This window comes from Aphelocoma coerulescens, assembly GCF_041296385.1.
Source record: "Aphelocoma coerulescens isolate FSJ_1873_10779 chromosome Z unlocalized genomic scaffold, UR_Acoe_1.0 ChrZ, whole genome shotgun sequence".
In the NCBI taxonomy this organism is placed as follows: domain Eukaryota; kingdom Metazoa; phylum Chordata; class Aves; order Passeriformes; family Corvidae; genus Aphelocoma; species Aphelocoma coerulescens.
The window spans coordinates 63,909,244-63,928,108 of NW_027184085.1; the positions used below are offsets into that span (position 1 = coordinate 63,909,244).

General features: G+C 47.6%; 1 protein-coding gene across 1 annotated transcript; it reads right to left on the reverse strand.

The window, feature by feature from the left end:
• Nucleotides 1-4,578: 4,578 nt before the first annotated feature.
• NR2F1 (nuclear receptor subfamily 2 group F member 1) lies at nucleotides 4,579-15,009 on the reverse strand. Its single transcript, XM_069002186.1, is given in 5 exon segments — nucleotides 4,579-5,719; nucleotides 10,542-11,069; nucleotides 14,198-14,215; nucleotides 14,218-14,482; nucleotides 14,484-15,009. Coding segments are annotated over 5 exon segments (1,257 nt in total). The 5' UTR covers nucleotides 14,649-15,009; the 3' UTR covers nucleotides 4,579-5,438.
• Nucleotides 15,010-18,865: the final 3,856 nt, after the last annotated feature.

The window sequence follows — 18,865 nt, forward strand, 5'->3', positions numbered from 1 at the left end:
TTTTCCGTCGCTCTGACCCTCTGTGGATTAAAAAGGGAAGGGTGTCTAAAAAAAAATCTCACATCAAAGTCAGTGTCTGTCTCACATCAAAGTCAGAAGTCAGTTAGAAAGGGAACCTTTTTAAACAAATATATAGACACGTTTTGTGGAGGTCATGCCGTTTCTGAAATTAATCCCAAAGATAGAAAAGAAACGGGAACAAACGTGGGAAAGGGTGAGGAGACCGATTTCTGCCTCTCCCGGTAAAGCAGAGAGCAGAGAAGACAGATATATGGGTCTTAAATAAAAGGGAAGGGAAGGGAAGGGAAGGGAAGGGAAGGGAAGGGAAGGGAAGGGAAGGGAAGGGAAGGGAAGGGAAGGGAAGGGAAGGGAAGGGAAGGGAAGGGAAGGGAAGGGAAGGGAAGGGAAGGGAAGGGAAGGGAAGGGAAGGGAAGGGAAGGGAAGGGAAGGGAAGGGAAGGGAAGGGAAGGGAAGGGAAGGGAAGGGAAGGGAAGGGAAGGGAAGGGAAGGGAAGGGAAGGGAAGGGAAGGGAAGGGAAGGGAAGGGAAGGGAAGGGAAGGGAAAAGAACCCCTACTCGGTATTTCAAGACTTATAAACTAACATTTGAATAGTCAAAATGTCCCATGAAACCGGAGGAAGCATGTCGACAGTGTCTGTAATAGCCGTGCACGCGCGTTCGCGGACACTCCCTGGGAATGGCTGAGCGCCGGGACACTGCTGGAAGGGGCGGCTGCTGCAAGCCCTGACATCCCTGTTCAGCTCTCCGTCCCTCTATCCGTCTGTCAGAGAGTCCATGCAGGCCAGCCAGTGCCGCCGTCCTGCCAACCCTGCCTGTTTCTCCCTCGGCAGCTGGTCACATCTGCTGTCTGTTGAGAAGGGGATGTCGGGCTGTCACACCCCACAGGTAAGGAGAAAAAACCAAACGAAACCAAAAAACCAAGCAAACATACTCCCCTAAAAAGAAAAAAAAAAAAAAAAAGAAAAAAAAAAAAAAAAAGAGCCAAAAAAACCACCAGCAACACCGGAGGTCCTATTCAGCCCTTTCTGTCAGATAAAAGACATTTCTCTCTTTGTGTAGGTAACCAACCAGCCTCCTGCGAGTGAACCCACGTAGAATCCACCTGTTCTTGTATTACTTCTGCTGCCACTTGCAGTGACACCGAGCCAGACTTTTCTTGCGAGACCCTCCCTTTACCTCAGCAGGAAAGAAGTCTTTTGCATCTTGATCCGTCGATTTTATTGGTGGCGATGAGACAGGTCACTCGTGATGGAGTCCCATCTCCACGCTCCTTCCCCAGTTCCACCTTATTTCTAGGGATACGGGGGAAGGGGGGATTATCCTTTACCCCCACTCCTAGAGTGGGCTCATCACCCTCCTCCTACAGATGAAGGGGGTGGATGGGAGCCGAGCCACCCAAACGGTGCCCCCCGGGGGCAAGGGCGTGTCGAGAAACCCCGGGAAAGGGGAAGCCGCAGCCCCTGGCGTTCACGGACAGCCGGAGGAAGTTGCGCACACACAGTCGCACACACACAAACGACCCTCTCCTCGGCGCTGCCCCTGCCACAGCCGGCAAGACCCCCTCCTCCTCAGCTCGGGTTCAACCTACCACTTAGCAGCATTTCCAAATATTTATTCGATTAGATGTATAGAAAAGGCCTAATTGGGCGGTGGGAGGAGGCAAGCTAGTTAGCGAGGTGCTAAGAGGAGTGGGAAGGGGGGCTTTGTATCTGCGTTGCCCGGAGCAGGTCCCCTGCGCGAGGCTGGGGTGGGAGGGTCGCCCCTCTCCCAAATCCCCCGACCCCCTGCTTCTTCCCCTGCAGCCCCCACCCCAGCCTTTGACGTGCTGCCGCAGCTGCTGGTGAGTATGGAGGGGCCGCGGAGCCCTGAGCGGCAGGATGCAGGGATGCAGGGGAACTCCCTGCCGACCCCGCCTCCTGAGGAGCTTGGGGGACCGAGGAGCCTCCGGGGACAGCGCCCGGGCCCCTGGCAACAAGGCAGAAGAAATGTAGATGGGGTTTGTTTTAAAGCAGTATATTATATGTTACGAATAAGTCAGCAGAAACTCGCTGAGGGACCCCAGCCCCTCTCCACACTCACATATTAATTTTTTTTTTTTTTTCAGCAAATAGCACTCGATGACGCGATGATACAGTATTTTTAGCTGCCATATGAATGCCCGAGAGGCTGCAGCGTGGCAAAAGAAAACATCCACTGACACAAAGCAGACTGGGTAGTTAACACTTCAGAACACGATACCGTCTTATAAGCAAAGTTTAATAAGGGATTGAAACACTTCTTTCTAGGCACATACATGGAAATAAGTGCATCTCGTACACCTCCTCTACACCTGCAAGTTTCTTGGCAATCCGTGGGTTATTATTATTCATAAATATGAAAATTATTGAAAAATACCTACGAAAAAGTTTATTTGTTTTCATCAGTGGGATAACACTGTAATGAATTTATTTACATCTCATTGGAAGAAACCAAGACCTGTTTTTCTCTTCCAATATCCCCATTTTTTTGTTTATTTTTGGAGGGGGGTTGGTTTTTGTTTTGTTAGTTTGTTTTTGTTGTTATTTTTTGTTTTGGGGGGTTAGTTTGTTTTGGTAGGTTTGGGTTTTTTGGGTTTGGGGTTTGGTGGTTTTTTTTTGTTTGTTTAGTTTTTTTGGGTTTTTGTTTTGTTTGTTTGTTTTGTTTTGGGGTGGGTTTTTGTGTTTTTGGGGTTTTTTTGTGTGTTTTTGTTTTTTTGTGTGTTTTTGGTTTTTTGTGGTTTTTTTTTGTATGTATGTATTTTTGTTTGTGTTTTTAACTACTGATTCATCCGGGTCCCCAAACGCCCATCCCACCAAAAAGCAGTGCTGAAAATCCTTTCAGCACCTCCCATGTCTAAGCATTACTGCTTGCTCCATGTTGAGAGCCCGGAGCGGCTGCTGGACCCCCTCTCTCCAGGGAAGGCCCCGGGGAAGGGACAGGAACAAAGCTCTCACTCATGCAGTGTCCAAGTGAGTGACAAAAGGGAGGATGTCTGTCTGTCTGTGTAACTCCCAAATTCCTGTTCTTGTGTGCTCAGGTCTGGAATTATCCAAGCCCCCCACTCCCAGCACCTATGAATACAGGCCGTTTCTCCATCCTGAATGGGGTGATACTCCCATAGAGGATTTGCCTGCAATGTTGATTATCCAGCTATAACTGTCTACTGTACAGAGCTGCTCTCACCTAAGATCTGCTGCGCCTAGAATATTAAAAACCCCAAGCGAGTTGAGGAATTTTGTTAAAGAAAGAAAAAAAAGGGGGGAAAAAAGGAAAGAAAGAATGAAAAAAAATGGGTGGGAGAAATTGAGAGAGAGACAGAAGGAGAGAGGGGAGGGTATGCAAGGCCAGTTGAAGCTGCTCCCCGACAGCAAATTAAAAGGAAAACACTGCCCATGTCTTCACAAACTGAAAAGTCTGCCTCATCCAAGCTTGTTTGGAGGGCACAGGAGGTGTCTGTGTGAGGGGGACAATGTTATTTTTAAAGATCCAGCTTTATTAATACATTAAGAAAGAGCTCCCTTGGTAGTATGTGTTCTTACAGCTCTGTCTCAGATCCTATAAAACATTAATGCACTGAAAGCTGTTACAGAGATCTGCACCACCAGCTAGAAGCCTTTACCTTCAAAGGAGCTCTGTTATAAAAACGATTTTTAATTTTCTGGGGGAAAAAAGACAAGCTGAAATGAAGAGGGGGTTTTGGCACAGAGCTCAGGCCCTGGAAGTGGGTGGGCTGTGGTGTGGGATGTCACAGCCTGTGTTTTTTGCAAGGCCATGGCACATAAGCATACATGAAATGCACTAGCTCACCACCCAATGAGCTAGCATGCAGTAGGATTTCTATATTAATGGAGTGGGAATACCCTCCACACACAGCAACTGGAGTTGGGAAAAAAAGCAAGAGGTCTGTTCTGGCTGACAGTAAGCACAAGGCATGCACACTGGAGCACATACTGGGGTCTGCAAGCCCTTGGTATGTAAGAGAAGATAAAACCAAAAAACCCTCAACCCCACCCCAAGGCCCCAGAAGCCAAAAGCCTCCATGCCTGGGGACAAACAGAACCCATGGCTAGAGAATGCCTCCTGCTACACGGGTAGAGATGGTGGCATATGGTGACTTCAGTCCATGCCCACGGTATCTGAGAGCAAAAATCAAGGTGCGAACTCAGCAGAAAAAACAGGTGATGGGAAAAGGTGTTTCAAAAAGGGGTAGGCCAGCCTGATAGGCCCATCAGCCTTGGTGGAAAGTCTGTGGTGCAGCCCCAGCGAGGTGAGGTCACCTAAGGCATCACACTGTGACTCCTGCTCCCTCTTTTTAGGCCTTGACAGCTCAGCCCTAAGCTTACACAGTCAAGTCCGTTCTGGAGCATCCCATAGTTTACATAACTTGTATTTTCCCCTCACAAGTATCTTTTAAGTTCTCCTTTTTAGCACCAGTAAAGGAGTTAAAAATGTAGGAGATGTTTGTTGTTATTGTTTATGGTTTTAATTTTTTTTTTCTTTTGTGAATTGTTGGCATATTTCAAGCAATAAGACTCATGGGTTGTGGGGTGATAAGTTGGGGGTTTTTTGCTAAATTCTTTTATTTTTTTTTAAATTCTCACTTCAATTTTAATTCTTGAAGAACAGCTTTGACAACATATATCGCACTCATTATAAGAAGCAAAGGGTTATATCAAAAATTATTAGTATAGAATCACAGGAAACCTGGTTTGGAACCAGAAAAAAATACAAAACAGATATAGATACATAGACACAGGACAATTCTTTTATAATTATTTGGAAAATGTTATTTTCCCCTAATTCTCCTTTTTTCCTTTATGCGCATATGATGTTTTAACTTTTACCAAAAATGAAAATAAAGACTAATATATTACAAAATGAGTAACAATGTTCATGGTAAGTGTTTGCGCATGGAAATTTTGTTGTTGTTTGCTTGGTTTTGGGTTGTTTTTTTTTTCGTTCTACACAAGGTTCAGTTCAGTTTCAATGCTTTTTTGTTTTGTTGGTTTACTGTACAGCATATATCAACAACAGTCCACAATAAATCCTGGAAGATCCAGTATCCCCTTCAGGTGTGATTAATATCCCCTCAATACTCTTTTTTTTTTTTTTTTTGTCTCTTTTATTAATATTATTTATTTCTTTTTTCCTCCTCTCCAAAAGAAAAAAAAAAAAACAAAACAAAATAGGCCAAAAAAAAAAAAAAGGCGAAACACCACAACCTCCACGGACGACAGGTCCGTCCTTCTCCCCTCCATGGCCACATCTCTGCTCCCACTCGCCCTTTCTTTTGTTCAGTGTCCACCTCCCGGGCCCCCCCCGCACCCCGACTGCCCCTCTGTGCGAGCATTCCCTTCTCCGCCGCTTCGCCGCCTCTCTGCCGGGGGTGCGGGATGGGCTCTAGGAGCACTGGATGGACATGTAAGGCCAGTTGAAGCTGCTCCCCGACAGTAGCATATCCCTGATGAGGGTTTCGATGGGGGTTTTACCTACCAAGCGGACGAAGAAGAGCTGCTCGATGACGGAAGAGGAGACGGTGCGCAGGGAGGGCAGCCGCAGCAGCAGCTTCCCGAAGCGGCTGGGCTGGTTGGGGTACTGGCTCCGCACGTACTCCTCTAGCGCGCACTGCGACTTCTCCTGGAGGCTCTCGATGTGCGCAGCATCCGACAGGCCGCAGGCGTCTGCCCACCGCACCGCGCCCGCGGAGGCAGCCGCAGAACGGCGGCAGGCGGGGGGAGAGTGGAGGGAGGAGGTGGAGGAGGAGGAGGAGGAGGAGGAGGAAGCGGGGGGGAGATGGTTAGTGGCTGGGAAGCACACGGGGAAGCGCCACGAGGATGGGGGGCAGCCCAAAGGCGCACCCCCCATCCCATCCCACCCCATCCCACCCCAGCCCGCGCACCACTGCCAAATAAATAACGCGACCTCGCTGCGCGTCGTCACCACCGTGGGTATTTTGACCCAGGATGAGACGGGGTGCCAACACCCCGCTCGTCCCAATCACATACACAAACACACCACCCCCCACACTTCCTTTCCACATCCCCCCCACCGACACTCCGCGCTGTCGAGCGTGGTTTCTGCTCCAGGGAGCCCATCACCGAGATGCTGGAAACCTGGACCAGCCCCCTTAAATAACGCCGAGAGGAGGAAAAATAAGGTATTGGGGAAAATAATAACAATAATTAATAACGACAATAATATGATGATAAGCAGAGCCGCGCACAAGCAGAGTGAGACACAAGGAGTTTGTTGACATGGCTGCACATCACACAGAGGCAGAGACTGGGACCTGCAGCGGCTGGCAGGGAGCCGGCTGGGGGATGCCGTGGGGCAAGGGAGTCTCCTCTGCTCCTGCCTCGCTGCCAGCGATAGCAAATTTGCCACGTCTTTGTGGGCTGTATGATAAATCCGGTGGAGAACGGCTAGGTTAGTCCTAGCTCGCGCTCAGCAGGCGTCTGTAGCTTTCAGACACAAAGCTGGGGAGACCTGCAGCGGCTAAGCCTTGACTAAATGAAGCCAGAAAGACTCTTTCCCTATAGGTCCTTCCTGCACCCAAACTGTCACATACGCCTTGCACCTTGCAGAACTACCTGACCTGGGAAAAGATGTACTAGTCTGAGAGCAGAAACCCTTCACATCCATGTATTTGTATCGATACACGTTATTCTGTGTATATAGATACAAGCAGAGAGGTAGAGATGCATCTGTGCGTTTGCACACACAGAGACACGTATAAGCACATATCCTATCTCTGAGAACACAAAACCCAAACCAGAGGATAATTGTGCACCAGCTGCTTGTGGAGGGACTCACTCAGGAAACTACAGTCATGGAAAAGTGGTGGGTATACCCAGATGGTTGAAACCATCCGCATTGTTTCAAAGATTAATAACAGATATTAAAAACACTAAACCAAAACAACAACCAAAAAACCCAACCAAAAACTAACCAACAAAACAGAAAAATCCCAGCCATCAAGACCAGAGCAAGGCAGTCAGGTAGCAGTGCAGTTAACAGATCAAAGCCAGACTTTGCAAATACATAGATCAATATATGAATTACTTAATGGGCCCCAAAAAGACATTGCAAAAATGTGAATGTAGAGCTGTGATGCTAGAAAGACACAACAAATTAACAAATCATTCAAAGCTGAAAATAAAATAAAATAAAATCTGTTGCACCAGCATTTCTGAAGCTTAAGTCTTCCCTTATTAAGAGCTGACTTTACAAAGATTTCTGAACACCTCTATCTACAGTATTATGGCCTCGAGCAAAAATACAAATAAAACAAGCCATAATTTAGGAACTTCTGAGAAGGAGAACCTTTGACCTGAGCTGTGGACTTGGCATTCCTCAGACACACAATTATCTGAGCCAGGTTGTTCTGCTAATCCATACTGTACCTTTAATGCAATGATATTTTGCAACATCTAAAGCACCAGGTTGCAACATATATATCTATCAAAAGCTGGGGCCTGTTCTTGTTTGCAATACATATCAAAACCACAGACCTGTTCATATGTTGATTGCCACAAATCACATTCCATATTTACATATATCTTGCTATTTTACATGCATTATCTGCCCATTATGCATTAGGATCCTATTCAACTTCCAAACAATGCAATATGAAAGGGTCTTACTGACACCATGGCAGGGCTTTTTTCTTTATGCCCCATATGTCATACCCTTAAGGTTAGTAAAATATTTATCAGACATTTACGATAAGTGCACCTATAAGTGCAGGTCACTGGACAATGCGGACAGGGAACTTGCTCTCTAAAAGGGCGTCAGCCTGGTGTGTGTGTGTTTGAAAAATTGGCCATGGGTTTTGCCTTAGACCTCCAAAACCGCAGAATTTTCTTGTGCCGATAGTATGTATTGGGCTTCAATTATTTCAAATGGTCTGGCATATGCCTCTACCTAGGTTTTCTTCCTCAGCCTTTGGTGGGAGTGGGAAGGCTTAATTCTCCTTTCAGAATGAGATTAAAAAGAATAATAATTAAGGGATCCACAGCTAGATTAGATTATGCAGCCTGAAGAGGTGTAATGCATGGGAGAAATAATGTAATCCATGTTTACTGAAGGTGAATTATTATTCCATCTCAGGAAGTGGGCTAATGTGAAAATCCTGTGTGTGCCTTGCTTTTTTATATGGCACTGTGTCAATAAGGGAAAGCTCTATATTTCTTCTTGCAGTGTATGGAAAAGAAATTATGTAAATAAATAACCATTACTGTTCAACACACTCCAGCCTTCCCCTTTGTAGTGGCGGCAATGTATTTCATGTTACACGTTCAGAAGAGTTTAGTGTTCACAAAATATAGATGTAATCAGCTGGCATCTAACTAGAAATCAAAAGTTCTTATTGCGCTGAAAATAGATTTATTTGATTTATGTTATCTGTCTCTGTCTCTTCCCGGAAACAATTATTTGTGATGATGAAAAGGTAGATGTAGGAATTAATAATGCTAAAGTTTGGCAGGGGGCAAAGGAGATGAAGCGAGGAGGAGGGTACGGGAGAGAAGGGGAAAAGAGGCAAGAAAGGAGCTGGTTTTGGGTTACTAACCAGCTTTTGGATGGTGTCCAGAATTTTACAGATTGAATACATGCTCTCTGGAGCCCGAATGTAAAAACCACAACAGGAAAAATCCATGCCAGTTTTAAATACTTAGTCCTCAGTGAAGGACTTTGGACAATATGCCTAAAAACGTCTTTTCTATCATTTAAAGTTTGTTTAAAAGTTGGATGACTTTGAGAAGGCTTCCCATGAATTCCCTTCTGAATATGCAATAAAAACAAGTTTAGTGAAAAGTGGAAATGTGCGGATGGGGGTAAGGGATAGTAGATTACTCCTGACAGCAGTATTTCCATTTTCTGAGATGTCCCGTGTGATTCTACTCTGAAATAATATTATTTTTCCCCTCCTTCACTCTCCTCTCCACTGTGGGAAGGGGCTTCTCCCCTCACAAATGTTATTACATTTGTTTTTATTATATGTAAATGAAGGGCTCCTCTAAAGCCACTTACCCTTTTTCTAGCCAAGGTCAATTGTTTTGGAAGTAAAGGTGAAGATTGAGGGGAACAGGGAGAGAAGAGAAAGAAGAAAAAAAAAAAATATTCCCTCAACCATATTCCCATCAGGGGCAACCTCCTTCACAGGGCCTTTGGAGTGTGGAAGGGCTGAGGCACAGGCCAGACATTTTCCAAGCTCTGCTTGGGAAGGATCTCTCCAAGTTGGGTCTGGGGGAAAAAAGGTTCTCCTCTACTGTCCCTGTGTATTGATGAGCTCCCTGAAATGAATGGGAAAGTCTGGGAGTCTGCAGGCAGGCTGTGGAGTTAAATCACCCTGATAAATGCAGGCAGGTCTCTTTGTCACTCTTGAAAAACATGTTTCCATCAAGAAGACTTATTATGATAAAATACATTAAAATGTCGAGTTGGCTATTCAGTAAATCTTCCATTTGTTTTAAGATTTGCACATTATCCTTTACAAAGAAATATTCCCTCCAACGCTGCGAGACTGCATTTGCACTGGAAGTAAAAGGGGGCAGTCACAGTACATGTCTCCGACCACCCTGCATACAAATTAGATACTCCTGTCTAAATAAATTATCTGATGTTCAAATCGATATTAATACTACATTTGCTACATTACAATATAGTGCAAATTTAGGAGTCATTTTAATACAATGTAAATACTATCTTTCGTGCTTGAAAGGCAACAAATATTGATGGATTATAAACTCCTCAATGTTAAACAAGGCCTTTGAATGATTTGCCATCTTTGTTCAGGAATGCTTTTAATTTTGCCTTGGCCTGGTTTTAAGTCACATTTATTGGAACCGTTTAGTTATTGCTAATCAGGAAAAGAGGGGAGAAACTCATACAAGAGAGGAGTTACGGGATGGGTAGAGGGGATATAAAAATGAAAAAGAAAAAAGAAAAACAAGCAGGAAAGGTGGCAGTTAGCCACATCATGATGATAATTAGAATAATAATTTAAAAATTACACTGCCCAGACTCTTATCTTGCCCTGTTTCCATTTCATATATTTCCTTCACATAGTTCCCCTTGATGTTTATAAATTCTCCCTTGCAGGTTACAATAATAGTATACATATTATATTCTTATAGGCTATGACCAGAGCACTTCAGAGGCAATGCTAATGCAACTTTCCTGCTAGTTAATTCAAACCATCTATCACAGGGAAAAATTGTTAACATGCATGTTTCCACCGCCTACACTTAATTTGATTTTGGGTTTTAGTACTATTTTTTTGAAGGGCCTGTGTGTTAAAGAGCCAGTATCAGTGGCGATGTGGGAGAGGTTGATCCCTGGACCAGAGTGTACCCTCATCAGGCACTATGCTTTCTCAGCCTCCAGTCCCTTTCCTTTAAAAATAATTCTATTGAAATTTTTTTCCTAATTTTTCCACTGGTGGTTTGGGGGGTTTTTGATTTTTTTTTCCAGACGTCTCACATCCCCAACCCGTCCCCTCACCTGAGGTGAAGAGGACGATGGCTTTCAGGCAGCTGTACTCAGCCGAATCGACGTGCAGTGCCTTCAGCTTCTCCACCTGTTCCTGGAAGATGCGGATGTGGTCCATGAAGGCTACAACGCGGTCGGCCGACATGGGGGAGGCGTGGAGGCCGGCGGCGGCCAGGAGTGGGGCCACATGGAGGGGCATGGAGCACTGGGCAGCATTGAGGACGAAGAGCTCGCTCCAGGTGAGCCGCAGCAAGGCCACCTGGTCGGTGATCTGCAGGTCGGGGAAGAAGGGAATATTGCGGGCCCACTCGACGGCGCTGAAGAGCAGACGGGCGGCCAGCTCACAGATGTTCTCGATGCCCATGATGTTGTTGGGCTGCATGCACTGGCTGCCGTAGCGGGAGGTGGGGTAGGGCTCGGCCCGCAGCAGGAGGGAGATGTATCCCGAGAGATAGCAGTGCCCGTTCAGGGGGTCGCCGTTGGTCAGGGCGTACTGGCCGGGGTTGGGTTGGGTGGGCGGCATTCTTCCTCGCTGAACCGCTGACAAAAAGAAGGAGAGAAGGAGAGGAAATGTGCATCCAGGAGTCTCGCAGGCATCGCCCCGGCGCCGCTGCCAGACAGCCGGAGACAATGCCGGGCTTCTTCCCCTCCCCGCCGCCGCCTCGCCCCCGGCACACGCACAGGCACGGACAGACAGAGGCATGCGGAGCCGGGCAGCTGCCGCCGACCTGCGTTGCGCCCCCCGCCCGGCCCCTGCATCGGCCCCGACCCCTGCTCAGGCAGCCTCAGCCCAGCGGCAGCCAAGCGCGTTCCACCCCCCCACCCCCGACCACAATGCAGACAGGCTTCACAAAATAAACAGATTAAAAAGAAAGGGAAAAAAAAAAAAGCCAAGGCAAACAAGACAAATCCGCACACAACCCTCTCTTCCCCCCTCCCCTCTCGTAACAAAAGAAAGCCCCACACGTAAAAAAAAAATAAAATCAAAGAAATCCTCCGGGTGGTGAGAAAGTGGAGTTAAAAATCACAGCCAACTGTAAAAAATATAGCCAAGCTCTGTTGTGAATCCCAGCTCATTGCCCTGATAGCACTGAGATTTACAAGTAAACTGACATGTCGCTTTTTAAAATAAAATATTAAATAAAATAATTCATAAAACCAAATGCGTCCATATCTTCAAAAATACCTTGTCGTTACCCTTCAAGCTGGAACAGGTCGCAGCCCTCCAGCTCCCCACTGCTAACTTTATTACACAGAACCAGCTTTCCATAGAGTCCCCCCCTCCCCCGCCCAGCAAAGTTTTCCCTGCTAAAAGGAAGAGAAAGGTTAAATATTATCAACGGGAAGAGGGAAAAAACCCAAAATTGTCCGAACTTACAATAGCCAAACATTCGTGGAAAAAAAGGGGACGGTGTAATTAATATCTTTGGTGAGCTGTTGCCACTGCAAAAGCCTGCAGTCAGCGTTGCACAGTGAATGCACAAGCTTGCAACTGCAAAAACACTGGATTCATTAACCATCTCCACACAGAGCGTAAGCATGCCTCGAGTCCTGAAAGCTGACCAAAGTTGCTGGTTTTTTTTTTTTTTGGCTTTTTTTTTTTTTTTTTTTTTTTTTTTTTTTAGTGTGTGCGTGTGTTTTTACTCCATCAGTGCCAACGTTTGCAGCCGCTTGCCATGTAAACAAATGTAACTTCAGGGGAAGATACGGCTACTCAGGCTTGTACCCTGCACACACAGACACACACCCGCACAACCGCACACGCTTGCTGGCACAGACCCGCACACGCAATCACTCATGTTTCTGGCGTCCCACATTTTTCTCAACTTTCTCTTTTCTTCCCCAGCGAGCCCTCCTCGCCGCCCGGGCCAGACCTCTGTCCTGCTGCCCTCCAGCCTACCTCTCCCTCTTCAATCTACTTGTAACCTGGCAGATATTTTTCATTTAACTGCGAGCACATTTCTCACTTTTTGTGTATTTTTTTATCTTCCTTCCATTTAAATTTTTTTTTGTTTGCTTCCACTCTCCCAGGTGCCTACCAACAGCCCCTGCAGCTACCAATGAAGCCGTCATATTTGTGAGCTCTTTCAGATCTGGAGCAGCTTAATTCCTTTTCTTGTGGCATATAAAATAAAGTTTTAAAACCCCTGATCCCGCAAAATCAACTATTTCGCTGATGTGACGTCTTTAGAACATCTTTAACGATGGTCACAGGGTAAATTTTAAACCGAGAAGACACGTTTCTAGGAGAAAGGAGGGCAGGGAATCTCCCTACTCGAGAATGAGTATGAGCGCAAGGAAAACCACAGCAACTTTTGGAAAGGAGGAGAAAAAAAATAGCAGAGCAGTTGGAAATGGTGGGGATCCCGCTGCCAGATGCAGGCTGCGGATGCTGCTAAAATGAGAAGAAGCGGTAAAGAGGTTATAAATCGAGATTTGTATGAAGACTTTAAGGAGAGGGTGGAGTTTGATAAAGAAATAAAATGAGCAGCACGCTAACAAAAAAAAAAAAAAGAAGGAAAGAAGGAAAAAAGAAAAAAAAAATGTCAGAAGTACAGAAACATGGTTCAGTCACAAACTTTCCATTGAACCCATGGAATGAAAACAAGGCCAAATCTCGCACAGAAGCACCCTCCGGGGCACCGGGAAGCACAGGGAAGCAGGGATACAGTAGCACATTTCCTCCCTTTTTCTTTTTTTTTTTTTTCTTTTTTTCCCTTCCATCTTTTTCACACCCTTTCCTCTTTCTCTAATTAGATGTCTTTCATCTTTCTTTCGGGAAAAATGAGCCTGAGAGATGAATCTACCGAGAAGTATTGCAGGTTTAAAAAGAAATGATGGGGTGGAAAGGGGGTGGGGAGGGGGTGAGGGGGAAGGAAGCTGAATGGAATCACATCTCGTACGGGAGAAAGATGTATCTCCCCCCACCCTCCGGTCTCATGCCAACAATAGACAAAACCACATCTAAAACACGCACACGCACACACGCATACACGCGCGCGCAGGGGAAAGTGGGGATAGCAGCTAAATGATAAATATTTAGCAAGCAATTGTAGTAATAATAATAGTAGTAGTAGTAATAATAACAATAATAATCAATTATTATTATTATTATTATTATTATTAATAATAATAATAATAAACATCTCTGCAAAATGATCAGGAAAGGGGAGAGTGTGGCAGTGCCGGAGAAGGGGGGTGGGAGAGGGCAGGAGGGAGGGCAGGAGGCACAAACCGAAAAGCAAAAGAAAACACCACCAACCACCATCGACAATAACAACAGAACCTGGTGCAAAGCTGCCAGATGGAGTGCAGGCAGAGGAAGAGATTGACGTGTGCATGGAAATATATAGAGAGTCCTGGATTGCTACGTAAATATATACATATATATATATATATATAATGTATATATACATATATATATAAAATGTATATATACATATATATACGTGTGTGTGTATTTATTTTTATATATTTATATTTATATGTGTGTGTGTTTGCACGCCGCGCGTTTGCGCGTGTGTATATATATATGTATATGCATGTAGGTGCGCGTGTGTGCGCGTACGGACAGGCAGACACAGACAGACGGAGAGCCCTCGCACACGCACGCCTGCACAGCCACGGGGAGAGGGGGAGAGATAGCATAGTAGGGAAGAAATATTCACCTTCCCGCCTCATGCCCACTTGAGGCACTTCTTGAGGCGGCAGTACTGGCACTGGTTGCGGTGGTGCTGGTCGATGGGACAGTTCCTGTTGGCGCGGCATGTGTAAGTTAAGTTCCTGCGGACGCTCCTCTTGAAGAAACTTTTGCAGCCCTCGCAGGTGAACTGGCCGTAGTGCTTGCCGCTGGACTTGTCCCCGCACACCACACATTCGATGTGCTGCTGGCTCTGCCCCGAGCCCTGCTGACCCGCTCCCTTGTCTCCGGCCGTGCCCGGCGTGGAGGGGGGGTCCCGGCTGGCTGGGGGTCTGCGGGGTGTGTGGGGCGGCCGAGCTCCCCTGCTGCTGGGGCTGCTGCTCCCGGGCCGGCTGCGTCGCGGAGGGGTTGGGGCCGCTCGGAGTGCCCCCGGCCACGTCTTCCTGCGGATCTCGCCAGCTGCTAACTACCATTGCCATATCTCGGGCCCAAAAAAGTGCTGGGGAGCGGCGCGTCTCGCTGCGGGCTGCCGGGGAGTGAGGCGGGGAGGCGGGGGGGTGGCGGCCGCCCGGGCGCCGGGGGCGAGCGGAGAGCTAAGGGACCCTTGCTGCCGCCTGCCTCCGCCTCGGCTGCCGCCGCCGCCGCTGCCCTGCTGCCGCCGCCGCTGCTGCCGGCTGGAGCCGCTCCTGCCGTTTTCTTTATTTTATTTATTTTTCGCCGCCGCGAGCCCCCCTCCTCTCGCTCCCGCTCTTGCTAATTTTTTTTTTTTTTAGAGAGGGGGAGGGGGGCGACGGAGGATTTTCTCCCTCTCTCTTTCCTCCTCCTTTCCTTTCCTTTCCTTTCCTTTCCTTTCCTTTCCTTTCCTTTCCTTTCCTTTCCTTTTCCTTTCCTTTCCTTTTCCTTTCCTTTCCTTTCCTTTTCCTTTCCTTTCCTTTCCTTTCCTTTCCTTTTCCTTTCCTTTCCTTTCCTTTCCTTTCCTTTCCTTTCCTTCCTTTCTTTTCCTTTCCTTTCCTTCCTTTCCAGCGCTCCCCCCCCTCTTTTAAAATACCACCCGCCTGACCCGCCTTCCCCCCTCTGCTCCCGCTCTCCCCCGGCGCTCACTGCCTCTCCCTCGCCCTCCCCCCCCCCCCCCCCCCCCCCCCGCCGCGCACTTCAAGTTGCAAAATCAGAAACGGCAAACAAGGCTGTCGGGAGAGGCATTCAGGAGAGTAACACGCCGGACACGCACACACGCAGGCAGACACGCGCGCAAACGCCCGGCACACGGCTCCCCACTCGCGCACACGCACACACGCACGGGCACAGGCACACGCGGTCCGGGCGCTACGAGCGCGGAGGAATGTGCAGGCATAGAGGAAGCCGCGGCGCCGCCGAGGAGGAGGAGGAGGAAAAGGAGGAGGAGGTGGAGGAGGAGGAGGGGAAGGAAGAGGAGGAGGAGGTCGCCGCTCGCCGCTCTCCGCTGCCGGGGCTCGGCCGCCGCCCGCTCCCGCGGAGGCTGCTGTCGCCGCCGCTGTCGTCGCCGCCGCCGGTGCCGGTGTGGGCTCTCGGGAGGCGGGAGGTCGAGAGAGGAGCCGTCCGCCGGCGATCAGAGTATGGAGGTGTCCGGGGGCCAGGTCCAGGGCAGGGGCGCCGTCAGCCATTCAGGGCGGCGGAGCCGGGGAGCGCGGCGGAGGCGGGCGGGGAGCTGAGGCAGTTTGATCTCCTGTCGCGGCGGCGAGGAAGGAGGAGGAGGAGGTTGCCGGTCGCTGCTCTTTCTCTCCCGAGCTGCTCTCTCTCGCTCTCTGTCTCTCTCGCTCGCTCGCGCTCTCTCTCGCCCTTTTTTTTTTTTTTTTTTTTTTAAAAAAAAAGAAGAAAAAATCGCAGAAAAAAATCGGATGTGACTAAATTCGCAGAGGAGACGAATTCACGGCGAAGTGTAAAAATAGAGAACGGGAATAATAATGACACTTGCAGGAAAAAGAGAGATCCAAAGTAGGTCGGTAAATAAATCCTCTTCCTTTCCTCTTTCTTGCCTTTTCCTTCTTCTTCTCCTGTGAGAGCGCACGATACTGGTTGCGAGGGAAAAAAAAAAAAAGAAGAAAATCGGTGGAAATCGCCCCAAAAAGATTCTCTTTTTTGTTTGTTTAGTTTCCTAAAAAAAGTATTTCGTGTAAAAACTCATCACCCAGAAGAGAAGCCCTCCCCCAAAATAAAAAAATAGTCAAGAATGGTCAAAATAATAACGGTATTAAGATGTGAACGCGTTCTCTCTCTCTCTCTCTCTCTCTCTCCGGACTTTCCCCCTCCCCCCTGTTTCTCTCTCTCTGCTTTCCCCCTTTTTTCTTTCTTTCTTTCGGAGTTTGTTGGTTTTTTTTTTTCAGTTTCACCTCTCTTCTCTTCTCCTGCAGGAATGAAGCGAAAGACACAAGGAGGAAGGGTGGAAAAAAGAAGAAAAGGAAAGAGAAGAGGGAGATGAAGGGGGGGGCACACAACTAATAGAATATGCAAGAAAGGGAAGGGGGGGGAGAGAGGGAGCGAGGGGGAGAGAGGGAGAGAGAGGGAGAGAGAGAGACCCAAAAAATGAATGCGTTTAAACGGGAAGCCTAGCAGAGCAATGTTTCCGAAAGGGGGATCTGCGCGAATGTCTGTATATAGTGAACTTTGACACTACTATTGAAACTGACACGTTTCTATGGAGATCGCTGCCTTATATGGAGCTCGTGTCAAGGAGCCAAGAGAAGGGCTGCTGGCAACTGATAATCAAAGGCGACTGACTGGTCAGAGCCCTGAACTGGGGGGAGAGAAAATGGGAGGCTAAGGTTAGCCAAGCCTCCTTCACTCCATTGGTTACCCCCCCCCCGCCCCCCCCTCCAGCGCTTTTAGCACCTCTTTCTTTCTTTCTTTTTCTCTTTCTTTTTCTTTCTTTCTTTCTTTCTTTTTCTTTCTTTCTTTCTTTCTTTCTTTCTTTCTTTCTTTCTTTCTTTCTTTCTTTCTTTCTTTCTTTCTTTCTTTCTTTCTTTCTTTCTTTCTTTCTTTCTTTCTTTCTTTCTTTCTTTCTTTCTTTCTTTCTTTCTTTCTTTCTTTCTTTCTTTCTTTCTTTCTTTCTTTCTTTCTTTCTTTTTTTTTTTAATTTTTTTTTTAATTCTCCGCTACCTACTGACTGGGATGGGGAAGGGAGGGGAGGAGGGAGGGGGGAGGAAGGGAGGGGAGGGAGAAAGGGAGGGAAGGAGGGCAGAGAGAGAGAGAAGAGATTCTTCTGACAAGCACAATTTACATTGAGATCCCCCTGTGCTGCTATTTACTTTGAGACCTGATTAGTATGGGTCGTCTACGGCCCCTCTACCCCCCCACCCCATCACACACATGGCCAGAGGAGGATGCATTGCGATAGGCAGAAAGGGAGAATTAAAAGGGGACGATGTGGGTTCCCTGTGAAAAGTTGCTGTGAGGTGTTTGTTTTTTTCCGTTACAGATCTGAAATCGGGATTTGTCTCCCGCTTTCCAGCGGTATTAATGATGGAGAAGGAAACACGCGCTGCACGGAGGAGCAGGCGCCCGTGTATGCGCACCCTTGCACACACACGCGCTAGAGTCCACACACATATTCAAATCCCCAGATGCTCCCATCCCACTTCGGGCTATTTTTACCGCCTGTCCCTCGTCCCTCACCCTTCATTCCTCACCTAACATGTCCACCCGCAGTCCCGCAGGTCTCCACGCTTCTCGCGGGGGTTTCACCCCTACCCTTTAATTTTATTTTGGAGGTGTGTGAGCAGTCAGAATAACCCCAAACGCCCTGCACGCAATGCCTTCCCCCTCGCTCCCCTCCCCCCGGATCCCCCGATCTCCCAAAGTTGCTCCATCCGTGTAGGGGGGATGCACCGAGGGGGTGGTGGGGTGTTTCTCCCCCTCCTTCCCCGCCGCTCCCCTCCGCGGCCCGGCGCGGACTCGGCCCCGGCGAGCAGGAATCGCTGGCTCCGGCTGCCATCTAGTGGGCACGGAGCCGTCGGCCCTGGGGAGCCCGGGGAGCGGGGGTACCGCGCCTGTCTGCGGCCTTCCACTCCACACCCTACTTTTTAAAATAAGTTCTTTCCCTTTTTTATTTTTAATTCAAAAAATGCACTGAGGAGAAGACCCCCTTATTTTCAATTTCCCTCTCTCTTACAAGCCTGCCTTATCGGCAGCTTCCCTTTTTTCAGTGGTCTGAAATTTGCCTTGGGTTGAAAGACTGCATGTGACAAAGAAGAAGCAGACTGTGAAAACGGAACACCTCCCCTCCTCAACAAAAAATATCCCACCAAAACTAACACCCCAGGCCCCTCTACTCTACACCATACCTTTCTTTTAGCTCCCATAAAAGTTTATAATCAGATTAGAAGCTGGATGGAAAACCTGCAGGAAGAAAGGGAATGAAATTGGTGTCAGAAGTTTTATTGTTGTTTATTTTTGTAAAGTTATGTTGCTTTAATTAAAAGTAAAGACAAAAAAAAAAAGCCCCTCAACTTTGATGTATAGTGATCACGATATTTTTTTTCTTTCCCTGTCAACTCTGAAATCTAAGGCTGGGAGCCGCCTGAAGAAAAGATTCCTTCATCATTTCTAAGATCAGAATAAAAGCTTGATTTTGTACCGAAATAATGAAGAGATTTTCAATGAGTCCCTCGGCCAAGCCGTCTCTGTTGTACATTGCATTGATAAAAAGGATGTTATTGACTAT